We start from the raw sequence: 16,794 nt of genomic DNA on the forward strand, positions 1-16,794 counted from the left end.
CGGATTGGAGTTAGGAAACCAAACTTTCAGTTTTTGAAGTTCGTTATAGCGAGTTTCAACTACACTAAATTACGCAGCTTCTAGATTAATTTGGTATTCTCTAGAGATGTTTTGCTTAAAGAAGAAATATTCAATAACTATATTTATTTATGATTTATTTATACAAATACAGTAAGACCCCGCTTAACGCGGGGGATACGTTCCATCGAAGTAGAGCGTAATGCGAAACAGCGCTAAGCGAGGCTATCTTAACATGTAAATAATGGGGTTAGGGGAAGACGGATAAAAAATGGTTAGGCATTAAATTTAATAATGTTTTTTTTTAATAAAAATAAAATCAAACATTTATTTCTTACAAAAATAAAAACAATATAAACGCATATACTTTTAAAAACAAATAAAATTCTCAGTCAGATCATTCAGTCTATTCTGGGTTTCCAATTTTCTGCCTTTTTGTCAAGAAGGCATTATGATAGATTGGCTTAATGGCATATTGCGTTCAATTTCGTCGTCAATCCATATAGACAGTCGTTTTTCCATTTCCTCTATAATGTTATTTCTAGAACGGGTAATTCTAGTTGCAGAGCTTGACGTAGTTGCAGTTGCCGATGACAGTATTTTTTCTTTATTCTTAAGAATTGTCCTTATTGTTGAAATTGCCAAAATCAATGCAGCACTAATGTGAGATTGACGTTCACCAGAATCTAATCTTCTAATCACTTGCATTTGAGTTTCCAGTGAAATGCTTTTTCTGGTTGCTTTCTTTTCTTGTTTTTTATTATCACCCACGATAAGAACTAAAGATCATACATACTATTTGTCACTGTATTATTAATCGTTATAGTATTATATATCAAATTTACAATAATGTCAACAAATGTTGTTTCAAATGATAAAAAGCAAGAAACACAACTACACTGTTTCGGATGTGTTATTTGGAAACCTAGCGCTGCGCACAATTTCGGAGAATCCCCGGGTTGAAATAAAAGAGCGCTAAACCGAAACAGCGTTAAGCGGGGTCTTACTGTACTGGTCTCTTAAGGAGTCTGATGGAGATGATCGCCAAGACAAGGTTTATTGTATTTTTAGTATATTTTGAAATTATTAATATTTAAATTTTCACAAGAATTTTGTAAACGTCAATAACTTATGCAGTGACAAGTGTATCCTGCTGTGTTAGCTTTCCAAATGTGGTTTCTTTTCCTAGGAAATATGGCAGCCGTTGTGCTGGATGTGGTAATGGGGTTTTACCGCTGGAAACAGTGCGAAAAGTTCGCAGCTTGGTTTTCCACATGCAGTGCTTCATATGCATCTTATGCGGAAGGCAACTTGCGACGGGAGATCGCTTCTACTTGATGGAAGACCAGAAACTTATTTGTCAGCCAGATTATATGGCAATTTCTCTTATTGGAGATAGGGGTAAGTTATGCAAAGAATTATTATTTACAGTTCTTTCAAAAATAATAAATAAATAAAATAAAAGTTTATTTTCATATTTTGGGGATTGCTTAAAAAGGGTCTTTTAAATTTTAATCTGGTTTATCAGAAGGGATTATCAATAGAGATGGTCCAAGTGGAATAGCGAAACGTTTTACTGGATATTAGATGAATATCCATACTATAGAATAGCATGGGAAAATTATACATCTTTTGTGTGTTTAAAAAGTGGAAAAATATGTAATAATGTAATTCTATAAAAATATTTAATGTTCTTAATTAGATATAAATGCATTTTTATTTAGACCAATCACATTAAAAAGTAAGAAAAAATAATGTTATTTAGATATGCATTTATTGTTTACTTTGTTTGCTTAGTTAATGATTTAGTTTGTTAATTAATTAATAACAGATAGATTTAATATGAAAGAATAATATCTTACGTTTTTCCGAATGGCGACTTAATATGAAAAAAAGCAAATTCGTGTTTCAAGACTAGTATCGTTGTTGGCATAGTAAAAATTAAAAAATCTGATGTGCACACCACATGACTTAATTGTACGGATTATTAAATTATACGCATTTTTTCTTGCATTTCATTTAAACTTTATTGGATTGAATTAAATTTATATTGTCGATAGCGCATAAACTACAATAGAATAAATGCATATTTTAAAATTCACTACGTTTACCACAGCGACACTCTGGCTCCAAGTTCGCTTAACAGCGTTACATTTCATTCATTTTTTAACCCAGAATGCACAAAATGTATATCATCTTAAGAATTATCTAATCTTTGCCACATCAAATACTATAATAAATATAAAACGATATATAAAAGAAAATAAGCAAACAAAAAAAAAAAAAAAAAAAGTTTTTCTCAGACGATTCAATATTTCTTATTCAATTAATTCAGTTTTCACCTCGCGACAAGGCAAAAATACATAAAAACTTAAAATATCTGTATTGAAAATTATGAAGTAAATCTTAAACACTTATTTCCTCAAATAAACTCCAGAATGGATTAAGCATGATTTAATTCGCAATGGCATTATCTTTGTTAGTGCGAAGCTTACTTTCTCTAGATTGGCATCAAATCTACTATTCTGCTGTTTCAAATGAAAACAAACATGGCCGCCATGACAAAAATAATTAGACTTAGCCGCAATAGAACAACTTTTAAATTGTTGATAATTCTAAAAATATTGCATGTAGATTTACTAAAGGCATAAAAACCTTAACCGGAAGATAAGAACAATATAATTCAATCATTTTTAAAATAAGAAAAAAAAAAAAAAAAAAAGCACAATTTACAAACATATAAGAATAAAGAAACTTAGCTCACTGAGCCAAGTAACAGAGTGGATATATATATATATATATATATTTATATACATTTGGTGCGGCCGATTGCAACCAAAACATGTTATAGTGCTGCACATCTACATGTTATAGCAGTCCTACATGCAAAATTTCAACGTTCTGAGACTACTCGTTTTTGAGTTATGCGAGATACGTAAGTAGGTACAGAAGCAACGAAAAATTATCTTCAGAATTCATTTTAAATCAATTTTATATTTTCTTTTTGGGGAAAAAAATACTTTATTCTGTTCTTAAAGATGTCGCGCAAAACATCGTTAAAGTGCATTGGATAGCGGTCAAAATCGATATTTTCGTTGAAATATGATACCCAAAATTTTTTCACGATTATTTAGACCTCCAGATTCTTCTAGGATATCTTTACTTACTTGCTTCTTATTATGTCTTTATCGTGCTTAGGATCATCAATGTCCCCTTTCCAAGATCTCCTCAACCCTCAAGTTTAAGTTATATATTTCGAAAATATCTGACAGAAGATCCTCTTTTTCCAGAAGCAAAATATTCTGCGTCATTATGCGAAGTTTCATCGCTTAACTATGAAAAGTAAATAAACAAGCACAAAAATTGTGGCACCATTTTTTATTGATTACAACCTCGTGGAGCAAAGCTTAACCTCACATTTTTGTTTTCTTATTAAAATGCTTAATTTGCTAAACATTAAATATAAAAATTTCGCTAATACATATAAAAGGAAGCTTAAGATGACAGCATACTCTTCTTTCAGAACAGGTGCCAGCAGCAAACGCCCTCGCACCACTATATCCACAGTCCAGCTGGAAGCACTGAAGGCGGCCTATCAACGAAGCTCCAAGCCAAGTCGTCACGTCAGAGAACAACTGTCAGCTGAGACGGGACTTGATATGCGGGTAGTTCAGGTAATCATTCCTCAGATTTATTGTGCACCAAAATTTCAAATAAAAATTCAGCGGAGAAATAGCAATCAATATACAATGAAACCTCGCGCCCTCACCCTTCTGAAAGTCCTTGTTTATTCAATTGAAACAGTAAAGAGCACAAACGCTACCTGCCTGGAGAGGAAAGATGCTTTCCTGGAGGTATTTCTAGGGAAATCTAGTTCGTATTCATGTTACACATGGGATACATCCATGCTGCTAACTTCCTTGCATGATTCGAATTACCAGTGTTCAGCAATTCTATCCATTGTTCCCTTGGTAGAAGTAATATTATTTCTGAGAATATTTATAAAGAATATTTGCTTCCCTGGCTGCATACTGTCGTGGCCACCACCTCGGTGTGGTGAAGGCCGACAACGTTTTCCGGATGGTAAGCGGCTGACGGGCCTGCCATCAAGTAGTAAGTGGCTGAAGAATACTATACTGAAGAGCTTGGCCAAAATAGCAGGACAGTCGAAGAGATGGTCTGGAGAAAATTGGATATCAGTAAAGTGAGGACCGTTATTATAATTTCGCTGGCCATCACAGGGTATCTTCATTCCTTTGAAGTGTTTTGTCCTCAGTCTGGCTATGGTAGTGGAAATGATACGGTTACAGTTTAGGGTAGGAATGGAATTCTTCTTGATTGATTGGGAGGTAAATCTTCGGCTGGCTATTGAGTCAGCATCTGTAAGGGTTAAGCTGTTAGAAAGTTGAGAACTATTTCAGGCGTCTTTGGCAAGGCCATCAGTCTGCACATTTCCGTAAATATCAACATGCGCTGGTATCCACTGCAGTGCACAGGTCCTTTGGGCTGCAGTAGTTTTGTTCATGAGCAAGATAATGTCCTGGATAAGTTGAGAGTTGCCCCTTAAGATGGCTTGGAGCGCAAATTTAGAATCAAAGAATAATAAGAGGCCACTGGAGTTCTGGACTGCCTTGGAAAGGTAGATATCTAAAGCCTTTTTGATGGCTACAGGCTCGCAGGTATAATTTGAGACAATTTTACCAACAGGAATTTTATGGGATTCAGATTCTCCATTAGCATGAAGGAAATACAGGGGTTGGACAAAAATATGGAAACACCTTTAAAAAAACATGTTTCTTTGCTTAATATGGTGTAGGAAACCCGTTGACATCCAAAACAGCTTGCAGTCTTTTCGGAATGGATAAATACAGTTCCTGTATGTTTGCCAAGGGAATATTATACCATTCTTCCTGCAAAACGGTGGCAAGTTCAGATAACGATGTTGGCGGTGGATAATGAGAACGCACTTTCCGTTCCAATGTAGACCACAAAGGTTCGATAATATTCAGGTCTGGTGACTGTGGTGGCCAGGGAAGATGGGACAACTCATCCTCGTGCTCAGAAAACTAGTCCTGGACAATGTGAGCTGTGTGAACAGGGGCTTTGTTGTCTTGGAAGACACCATCACCATCGGGGAACAAAGTTTGTACCATGGGATGAACTTGATCGGCCAAAATGTTCACATAAGTCTTGGCAGTCATGTGCACTGACACAGTTATCATGGGGCTAGCAGAGAACCACGATATGGATGCCCAAACCATAACAGAACCCCCGCCATGTTTCACTCTTGGCAACAAGCAGTCTGTATTATAGGCTTGAGATGGCGTTCTCCAGATGTAAACTCGGCCAGAAGTAGGAAACAATGTGAAAGAAGACTCGTCAGACCATATTACTCGCTTCCACTGCTCTATAGTCCAGGCTTTATGACTTAAACACCACCTTTTCCTGTTACGGGCATTAGCATCACTGATGAGTGGCTTCTCAATTGCAGCACGGCCAGCAATTCCCTGTTTATGAAGCTCCCTTCTAATTGTTTTGGTACTCGCAGGGTTCGGTAACACAACATTCATTTCAGCAGTAACTTTTGCAGCTGTGGTCTTCTTATTTTTCGTCACAATTGCCCTTAATGATCGTCTGTCACGATCACTCAGGACACACTTTCATCCGCGCTGTGATTTAGCAGATGATGTTTTTCCGCTTTTCAAATATGCGGAATAAATCTTCGATACAGTACCTCTTGAAACACTAAACACCTCGGCTACCTTGCTTACGGAAGCACCTCCCATACGTGCTCCAACAATTTGCCCACGTTCGAAGTCTGTTAACTCTGACATAATGCAATGACAACCTCACATAACAGTACTCCGACAACAACTGAACTGTTTAGCACATTTACGAAGTTGTATAGGTGGCGTCAGTAGTCAAAAATGCCAGCGTCACCTACATATTTCATTAAAATCAATCTTTCTTTTCAAACATGGATTTCACAAGGTGTTTCCATATTTTTGTCCATCCACTGTAGATGCCAGCGCCATCCCTGTAGAGGTCTGAGTCGCAGGAACCATCGGTAAATGCAATAGCTAGATTTTGGGCCGAATTTGAAAGTTCAATGATGGTGTAATTGCCTTTTCTCCTTGATTATGACAGCTAGCTCTTTTTTATTACAAAGTTGCAAGCGGTTTAAATTTAGAACTGCTTGTTGGGAAGGACTGATAGAGAGAAGAAGTTCTTTAACAATATCAATTTCTTCATGCCGTAAGTTGATTTCTCTCCTGATTTTATTGTCGAATTGTAGGATGGAGGACCGTTTTAATCTATTTTTTTCTTTCCATTTGAAGGTTTTGCTGGAGATATGAAGATCTCTAAGGCTTCTAATTTTGTTTGTGAACTTGAACGATGGCCAATTTTCTTCTGTTTTCTAATAAGGTTAGGCCGCATTCAGTTTCTGCTTTGTTGTTATTTGTAGATGAAACGGCACCAATAATGATCTTAGATGCTCTGTACTGGACAGTGTCGATCTTACTCTTTGCAGAAGATGAGACTGGTTCCAGATGGGGGCAGCATATTCCAGAATGGGCCTAACCAGCGAATATTTTAGTCTAGAAACCGGTTAATTACATTTGGTGTAAATGGTAGCACTTTTTAACGGTTGTACTTATTAATAAACTTCGTCATTGATTATCATCTCATGATCTCTGCTCCGAACACCTCAACCAAAGACCAAAACAGTCTGGAAGCCTCGGTTCATGTTTCATTGTACTTAATATTGAAAAACTAATTTATACACAATATTATTATGGAATCCAGAGAATGTGATTAAAGAAAATAAAAGAGATCTAGTACTCTTAATGCTTAAGACTAGATTTATTACATCAAGTGTCTGTAACTGATCCAATCATTTTAAAGAAACAGCAAAGGTTTTGTAAAGATTCCGCAGCTCAACAACGTCAGCATCACAAAATGATGAATGAATAATTTTACTATGCTATCAATATTAAATAGCTATGCTTAAGAGTTTTAAGTTCTCGCTTTTTCCAACTGAGAAATCAAATATAATTTTTTATTTATTTAAAATTATCCTTAATGGTGTTGCGTGCGTACCGGTTCGTAATAGATTGAATGCACACAGGTCTAGATTGATAATTTTTTTTAATCAAAAGAAACATTTCAGAATCCTAGAACTTTCCACAGAAATACTCGTACAAGTGTTCACAGTATCACAGAGTACAATCAGTAGTTACACTTCAAACTACAAAGAATGTTAAACGCAATGCAATGCAAAGCGCATCTAAAGAGGAAGTTAACCGGGAGATATATCAGTATTCCGAGTTAGAGCTGAGCTAACAACTCACAACTACAACTACAAGCAGATGCTCTCTCCGGTCTTATATAGCTTTCACCTGGCCGCCGAGATATTTCTAGTACTTTCTGCTTCTAGATATTACTGGCAGGCAGGCCGAGTACGGTTACAGAGCATCCAAAATGAATGTTATTCAATTGCAGTACTTATTACGGTGACACAGGGACTGGACCAAAATGTCGCCAAATGGTCCGGAAGTTTGGCGATTTCTTGCCAAATTTGGTGACAAAAAATAGTTGCTGCTAGCTTGATGATACCTCGCCAGATTAACGAGAGAGCCATTTACTCAATGTTAACAAACTTGCTCTGTATTCTAATTCAGAAGTCAAACAACAAAAATCAGCGTTATATTTACAAAATTTTCACAGGACTAGTTTCGATGGTTTTACCGAACCACCATCTTCAGCTGCAAAACCGCAAATGAACAAGGTAGGAAATAATGATTAGATAAGATAAGAAAGCCTGGACAAGAATAAGCAAGTGGCGCCATCTGTTGGTGAAACCAGAACTAAAACATAATTTCTTTAAAGGCCGAAGGCAAATTTGGATTGGAATTAGGATCGTTAACTAGAACAGAAAGATTTTTATGAATGTGAAACGCCTCTAGAAAATCCAGTTCTCCAATGGAAGATGTGTTTTGAATAATTTTGGCAGCAGAAAAACTGAAAGTGTGGTTTTCGGACCAACAATGTTGAGCAACAGAAAACTTCTGTGTTTCCTTTTTTCTAACATATGTCTCATGTTCCTTGACGCGAAATTTTAAGGCTCTCTTAGTTTGGCCAATGTAAATTAAACCACACTGGCAAGGAATCCTATAAATACCCCAGGAATTCATATCCGGAATGGGGTCCTTGAGTATGGAACTCGGAATTTTATTGATGGGAGAATAAAAAACCCGAAAGTTAAATTTCTGCAAAATATGTGCAACTTTATAGCTAATTGATGGAAAGAAGGGAATGACAACAGAATTTTTATAATCTCCTAAAACAAGAGTGTGCCTTTTAGTGTGTTGAGATGAGAATTTTTTAACTGCTTGATTAATAATGTTGGGTGGAAAGCCCCTGTCAATAGCGATTGCTTTTAATTTTTTAATTTTAATTGTAAATATAACGCTTATTTTTGTTGTTTGACTTCTGAATTAGTATTTATTCGGCGTGTTATTGTCTTAATTGCTCTGTATTGTTACTTTTCCGGCAAGCTTCGCTCCTTTAGATTTTCATGTTACATTATGCGAAAGAAACACAACAGTTTCACATATAATTTCACTAAAATTATCTACCTGTGCACAAAATTTGTAACAATTATTTAAAATCGTGGAAAAATAGCCGTTTCAAATAACTCGATTGATTTCGATAATACCTCAGATATCCTTTGGAAGTAAAAAGTAACATTAAAATAAATTCTTCTTGTAACTGAGAGATTTGCATCGGACAATATTTACTAAAAATAAATCAGCCCCCTCCCAAAAAAAAGGGGGAGGAAAGAAAAGCGAATTCGAAATTAACACCAACCGAAATAGGAAACATAGCTCCTCTTATGTTGCATCTGTGCAGAACGAGACGTAATTCAGAAAATTCAAAATTTGGTGTTGTAACTGAATGAGTTGGCAACAACTGAAGATAAACTTCCGAAAATCAGACTTCTTCGAAACATTTTGTTAAGTGACTGCAAATTTCTTGAGTGCTATATCTTTGGTTGTAACTGAATTATTTACAGAGCCAGCACTAAGTCGATGCAACTGGAGCATCTGCACTGGACTGGAAAATTTGGCGGCTGCAAAATATTTAAAATTTAGGGGCCGGAAAGACTGCACCTGTCAGCAAAAACCTAGCGTTATCTTTGATTATTTTTACACTGTGAATTTCTGTATATACATAGTATTTTCTCACAATGCAATAATAAAGAACAATCACACTCATTTACGGAATAAATACTTAAATTGATAAAAACTTCCCACGAAACAATCGAATTCATCTTCTGATTTCATCCAAAACTGGCCATTTCCTTTCTGATAACTTTTTCTCTATTTTTCCTGGCCTTCTCCATTGAGAAGCGAGTTTTTGGAGATGAATTACTGCTAACATGGCATTTCTCTGCTGGAGTTCGCGTTTTATGCAATTTTTTGTCCTACCTTTTTTATTTCACTTCTTCCATTCTCTGTAGCTAATTCTCTACATTTCTTTAATGTATTAATTATTTCGAAGACATTATCTTCTTTTTCCTGAGGATCTAACCATTTCTCATATAATAATGTGATAAGAGTTTTAAGATGCTTCCATATACTAATTCCGGCTGGAATAAAACCTGTACTATCAGGAGGTACAGTCCGCAGAGCGAAGAGAGCGGCAGCCACTTCAGTTTCCCAATTTGGGCAACTTCATTACTACTTTTAAGTGTTGTTTTATTCAACCAATAGATGTGCTCCACAGGCTTGGTATTGGAATCGTAAACCGAACTTCCGGAAATTTTTATACCAAACCTCTTTAAAACATTCATCCGTTAAGCAACTTATAAAAGATTTTTTTCAATCAGTTTGAATATCCTTTGGAAAGACCATCTGACTAAATACCTGCAAAAGTGCATTTACTGCAGATTTCGTCACTGTATCCGGCACCGAGACGGCCTCAGAGTACTTAGAGGCTAAACACATAACTATAATAAATTATATTTATTCCCTTCAGTAGATGTAGGCATACGTCTGCAAACATCAATATTAGCTTTATTAAAGACTTCAGATATCACTGGTGTGGTTACCAATGGGGCTTTCTTTTTGACATTTGCTTTTCGTGCACGTTGGCAACAGTCACAGATTTTAACAAATTGCTCAATTACATTATAATAACTTGGTCAGAAGAACTGTCTTAGTAACCGATCTTTGGTTTTAAGAACTACTAAATAATCAAAAGTTTCTTCATGAAAAATTATAATTTTATGTCTGAGGATTTCTGGAACAATTTTATTTTCGTCTGCATCAAACTTATTAATTTTCATTACTAAAAATCTAATTTTTAATCCCATAATTTATCTTACTTCCATTTTTTTACTAATTCTAATCATAGAATTTACTTTTTTTCGTTTATTTTTTAATCTTTACAGTTTACATTTTTTTTTTTTTTTTTGTTGTTGTTCAGAAATAAATGTAGTACTCGAATTTATTTGAATCACAGGACTTATGGGCTACAAGGGTCGAAAGGAGGCAATATCTCTCTGTTTTCAGACGTCTCCTTTCCGTCCTCCTCATCTTCGTTACCTAAGTCTGTTCAGAATTTTGGTACACCTGACTGTTAACCAGAGAACAGGGGCTCCATTACCTAGCTGACATGATGTCTGCCTTACACGGATTAAAGCCCCTGCCTCCAGAAGCTATTTATTATGACTAAGCAGAATAAGTTTACAGTGGCATACAAGGCCTTCAAGAACACAAGAACATAAGTAACATAGTCATAAAAGACCCTAAAGAAAGCATGTTACAAGTAGTACCTATAGCATTCAAACAATAAACCGAGTATACTTTCATAATTTGTACTGAAAATACGAAATACTTTCAAAACTGAGTCCAACTAATTTAAATAAAAACTATAGTACAAACAAAATATAATACATCCATTACTGCATTATACACAATTAATATCAATTAGATTCACAAATTCAAGAAGAACCATTCAATTTAGGAAAAAAAAAAAAATGCATAAAGATAAACTAAGACAATAATAAACTGCCAAATAAAATTTTTTCATATGAATTCAGAATTAAGAACCAATAACTATGATACCTGAACAATATTATCATAAAATACACTGAACCTGAGATATTATTACAATGCAAAACATAAATTTGGTTTAAAAACAAAACCACTCCAAGTAATATAAAAACTCTACATCAGGTTTGCTGGCGACGCGATAGAAATACAGTACAAGAATAATGCCAACATAAATATATGAAAAATTCCGATTCCAAAAACCACATACATTCAAAAATAAGTCAAAGAAAATTATTATAAAATACTGCCTTAAATGCACATTTTACAATAGAGAACTCAAGTAAAACCAATAAAATTCACAAAAACAGGTCAACTATTCAATTCAGAAAAGTGCAAAAAGGTATATAAAATAATTATTCTAGATTAGGTTTGCTGGCATCGCTAAGACAAATGCAATACTAGAAAAATGCCGAATTAAATTTTACAGAATTTCAAAATCAAAAACAAAATGCATTCAAGATTAAAGTAAAGAAAATTAATATAAAATAACTATCATGAATGCAAATTTTTATAATAGAATGCACAATTAATGCCTATCAAATTCACCAAAGTGAATCAATTCAATTACAAAAGAACGCATTAAAATATGCAAAATAATAAAATTGTCACAAAAATTTTCAGTTAAATTTAAGAATTACAAAACTAATAAGCTACAATTAACTGTTACAATTTATAAGAGCATAGATGCATTCAATGTCAGATACGTCTGTTCTACGTAAAACCACTTCTAATTTTAAATCAGTAACATAAGTAGTGGAAACAACAAAACTGAACAATAATAAGCATCAAACACACAAAGTTAAACAATTACCATTATACAGTAAAAATCTAACAGTCGCTGAAAGTCAATTACTCACTCCCAATAGAGATGATCTGAGAGAATTATTTACAGAAAAATTTAATTCCTGACAGAAAAGCATAATTTCCTTAAATTTCTTACTCTCACTAGAGTTTTTTAATATCATTTCAGCCCATTTTGGCCTGTGTTGATCTAAAGGTTTATTCAAGTGAAGGTTTTTAGTAAATGGACAGTGAAAGATAAAGTGTTCAGGGTCTCCCAACTCCCCGCAAGAACAAAGCTCAGTCGTACGTAGTCCAAATCGAAAGAGATATGTATTAAAAGGTCCATGACCAGTGAAAAATTGAGTATAAAAATTCGATGTGCTTCTTTGACTGAGTGAAACTTTTGGAAAGAAAGAGAAGACTCGTCTTCCTGTGGAGTCATTAGTCCATCTTTCCTGCCATTTCACAAGCAGTGTATTTAAAGTCTCGCTCTTCAAGTGTGAAAAAGGCAATTTCGTTGGATTTTCAATTCCGTTGATATCATTAGCAGCCCATTTAGCTAAAGTATCTGCTTCTTCGTTGCCCAGTATGCCAACATGAGCTGGCACCCAGGTAAGAAGTGGTCTTTCAGATGAATTAAATCTTAGCAATTTCTCTTGAATAACTTGTACAATCGGATTTCTATTCGTAATGTCTGAGATAGCCTGCAGACTAGATAATGAATCACTGAAGATCTTAGTCTTGCCCAATAGATTTCTTTTAACATAAGTGAGAGCAGCGTTTATCGCTAAAAGTTCTGCCTGAAAAACAGTATTTCTGTTATCAAGCCTTCGAGTCCATGTATATACCTTTTGAGTATTGTTAAATACACAAAATGCACAACCTGTTCCACGTTCAGTTTTAGAACCATCTGTAAATAGAGCAATGTCATTGGCTACTGGAGCCGTATAGTATAAATTGACTGCAGATTTGAGTTTTAAAGAGGCAGGATGGCCAAGATTAGATGGAACCCGTAGTTCATAATCATTTACTAGGTGATGTTGGTTCCATAAATCCCCATTCAATCGTAATCGTAGGATCCGTCCTAAGAAAGAGTCTCTTTGAGCCTGCAGATCTAATGGAGGTATACCCGCCAAAATCTGCAGTGAGGCTGTCGAGGTTGTTCTATAACCTTTGGAAATAAGTAATAGCTGATGCCTCTGTATTGAATTCAGTAAGCCACTCATAGTTTTGTTCATATCAAAACCCCAAATGGAGACTCCGTACAAAAGAACTCTTTCAGTGATTGTTTTATACCACAGCCGCATTTCGGTTTCCTTAGATTCTAGTGTTTGGGACAGAGTAAACATTTTTTATATAACAAGAGTCATTTTTCTTCATTAAGGCCGCGGCTTGTTTGCAAAGATATATCGTCTTTGGTCTAAAAATGGTCCCCTTTAAAAGCTGCTTCGGTTATTACCGTACTCAAATCGTATTCAGTAACCACTTCAGCAGCAAGTAAACAAGTTATATGATCATCCGGTAAATGTCGAACCCATAAGTGTTTTCCATTCATTCTATCTCTATCTGCATATTTCTGGCAAATAACATTTTCTGTAGCCCTTGTATTTCTTAGTATAGGCATTTTAAAGCCATTTACTCTCCCATTAAATATAGTAACAGAGACTCTTCTGATTTTCCACCTACTAGGTACTAGTCTGCTTTTTGAGTTCTTAAGTTGAGGGACTGAGGACTTAGACGATAAAAAAAACCCATAGTCGTTTTCTCTTATCAAAGTTCGACTGTCTTTTTTCCCGAAATTGTGCCCTGAAAAGTTTTATTACCTTTGAAACCTAAATATTAAATTTCGCAAAATTTGGTGAGAAACTTACTGAGAAATTTAAAAATTTATCTTGGCGCACATTTTTCAGTCTGCGACAAAAATAATTCACTCGGCGAAATTCTTAATTTAGGGTAACCTATTTTCCTTTCCCTTTCGCTGTGCATGAGCGGAAAGAATGTAAATTTCTCGGGAAATTTTGAAAAATTTAAATTTTTTGCTGATACGTCAAGAAATTCATCTACTTAAAGTGATGGTAAAAATTTTATAGGTTTTAATTCAAAATTTTTTCGAAAAATTTATAAAAATTACTTAAAAATACAAATTTTAAAAATAAGTTTAAAAAAAAAAGATATTAATAAACATAAGAAAAAAAAAGAGATATTAATAAATATATACCAAATTCAATTAACAGCAAGGAGCTACAAATTTGACAGTTTATTTTATAAAAACTACTCGTACGATTTTTGCAAAATTTGGCATTTTGGTAAAATTTGAGTCGTAGAATTGAAATATAGAAAAAAAAAAAAAAAAAAAAGGTATGGCATTTCAGAAAAAGTCAGATTTTGTGTCAGAATACAACGCTATATATAAATCTAATAGGTATTCTAATATTCTAAGTCTCGCTTTCGAGACATGAAAAATGGAAGTTAAATTTCATCAATTGGCCCAGTAGAATGGGAGATAGAGAATTGTTTTTTTGTGCAAGGTGTACCAATATGCGATACATACAAAGGAGGGGCACCACAATAATTTCGCGAAGGGAGCCAAATGGGCCTTGTTCTGGTGACATTGATGGTGCAATGTGACAACATATCCTATACACTTACATGTGGCAAACCCTATTCTCCATATTATCTTGAAAGAGCGGTAAAAATTTAGAAACTTGAAACCTTTTTCACAACTAAATATTAAACAATAATGTTCTGTTCACGTGCGGAAATACATCTAGTAATTTTCTCAGGCAATTGAAAAGATGAAGTCTTAAATAGACTGTAATATATGACAGTCGAAATATCTCAAGTCATTTACCGAGAAGAAAAATCCAAAAATTTATGGTCATATTTGAATGCTCTAATAGTTCTCATGAAATTTATGTGACATAAAAGCATATAATTTCAATGAGACTGTTCTCCCTTTTCTTAGGTTTGGTTCCAAAACAGACGAGCTAAAGAGAAACGTTTGAAGAAAGAAGCTAAAAAGCCATACTGGGAAAAGAAGTATTATGAAGTAAAGCCTCAGAAAGACAAAACAGCCAACACTCACACTATTGTAGAAGAAATGTTACACAGTGGATCCAGTAGCATAAACTCAGCTGACTGGTTGTTTTCAATTCCAGACTTCAAATTCACAGTTTTCCAACAAATATTGTGTTACACAAATAATAGAAAGTAGATTTGTGATACATTGCATGTAAAGCAATTCTTTATTGTTTCAAGTCATGGTAGTATAAGAAGGTGCATTAAATATATTAATTCGTCAGATTTTAGCATTTCCTAATAAGAAGTATGTACACTGAAGAGCCTAAACTTTTATGATGACTTGCTTCATAATGCATTGCACAACTTTTCTTCTGCAAAACAGCTGCAACTCACCTTGGCATGGATGTCACAAGTTCTTGGTAGATGACTGAAGACATGTTGTATAAAATGTCTAAGCAGTGGTCACGCTACTTAGACAAATGTCTTGTACAAAATGTCTAAGAGCATATTTTGTAAAGTCAAGATATTCCTTCATGGTAAACTCTGAGCTGCTGCTCCATGACATCCCAAATATATCAGGCTAAAATCCAGCAAGTTAGATGGTCAGGACATTAACTGAAATTCATGCCTATGCTTCTCAAACCATTCCAACATAATTCGAGCCTTATGACATAAGGCATTGTTCTGTTGGAAGATTCCATTTCCAGTTGGGAAGATAGACGACATGTACGAATGCAACTGATCTGCAGTTATATTCAGACAGTCCACAGCTTTCATGGTCTCACAGCCGCCCATGAGAATGTTCCCCAGAGCATAATACCACTAAGGGTCCCACAGCCGCCCATGAGAATGTTCCCCAAAGCATAATACCACCACCATCAGCCTGTGTATGTCCTGCTGTACAGGGAGAAGTAACTGTTTGCCTGAAAGACGGCATACTCTGACAAGACCATTGATGTGATGAATGAGAAATTGTAATTCATCTGACCAAACAACCGTCTTCCACTTACCAATGGCCCAGTATTGATGTTCCTGCACCCAATGTAGGCGTAGTTGACAATGATGCTTGGTCAACAGAGGCACATGAGCGGGATGTATGCTGCGCAGTCCCATACCCAACAGTGTCTGTTGAACTGTGTATTCTGAAACACTTGCATTTGGACCTGTAATGTATTGGGCTGTCAGTTCAGCCACTGTCTGGTGCCGTGCACCGAGTAGGACAGTCTTCGACATCCTTTTTCTTTGATGATGTGTGGATGTCCAACACCTTGGCATCTACTGCTGGTTTCACCATTATTTATCCAATCTGCATAAATAGTAACAAAGGGGAGGTCGTGAACAACCTACCAGTCATGCAGTTTAGATACTCGTTCAGAGTTATCAGGCCATTACAATCTTATCCACGGGCCAATTTACCTATGGGAGGTAGACTGTTTTGCATGGTCTAATCCCAATCTGCCCTCTATTAAATTCACGATCAGCAGCCTTTCCCATCACTCACAAAAATAATTCATTACCTCCTCCAGCAGCAGTTAAATACCCTTCCCACTTAATAAATGCCCTTCACGTCATACAGACATGTTCGCTGAAAAATGTGGGGATGGTCATAATGTTTTGGCTCATGAGTGTATACGTGTATTAAAAAACAGGAATATTGAAAATATTCCTGTATTTTAAATACATAAGTTTTATATATCTTGTTTGAAGACAAATTTTCTGTTTTCTTTATGGAATTAATTGATGCGTGATTGATTCAGTAATCAAGATAATTGAAACTCTTAGTTAAAATCTCTCTTTATTGAAAGATACAGAGTTCATATGCATAGGATGTAAAAAATGGGGATTTGTTTCT

General features: G+C 35.1%; 1 protein-coding gene across 1 annotated transcript in view; it reads left to right on the forward strand.

The window, feature by feature from the left end:
* LOC118194298 (LIM/homeobox protein Lhx4-like) overlaps window positions 1-15,136 on the forward strand; it is a 34,227-nt gene extending 19,091 nt beyond the window's left edge. The window contains exons 3-5 of the mRNA XM_085817798.1: window positions 1,208-1,419; window positions 3,547-3,692; window positions 14,887-15,136. Of these exons, the coding sequence (XP_085673924.1) occupies window positions 1,208-1,419; window positions 3,547-3,692; window positions 14,887-15,135 (607 nt within the window). The 3' untranslated portion in view covers window position 15,136. The remainder of the gene's footprint in view (window positions 1-1,207; window positions 1,420-3,546; window positions 3,693-14,886) is intronic.
* Window positions 15,137-16,794: the final 1,658 nt, after the last annotated feature.

The sequence above is a fragment of the Stegodyphus dumicola genome, chromosome 5 (assembly GCF_044657685.1).
Source record: "Stegodyphus dumicola isolate Sdum_Otavi_A_Nest chromosome 5, ASM4465768v1".
Lineage (NCBI taxonomy): Eukaryota > Metazoa > Arthropoda > Arachnida > Araneae > Eresidae > Stegodyphus > Stegodyphus dumicola.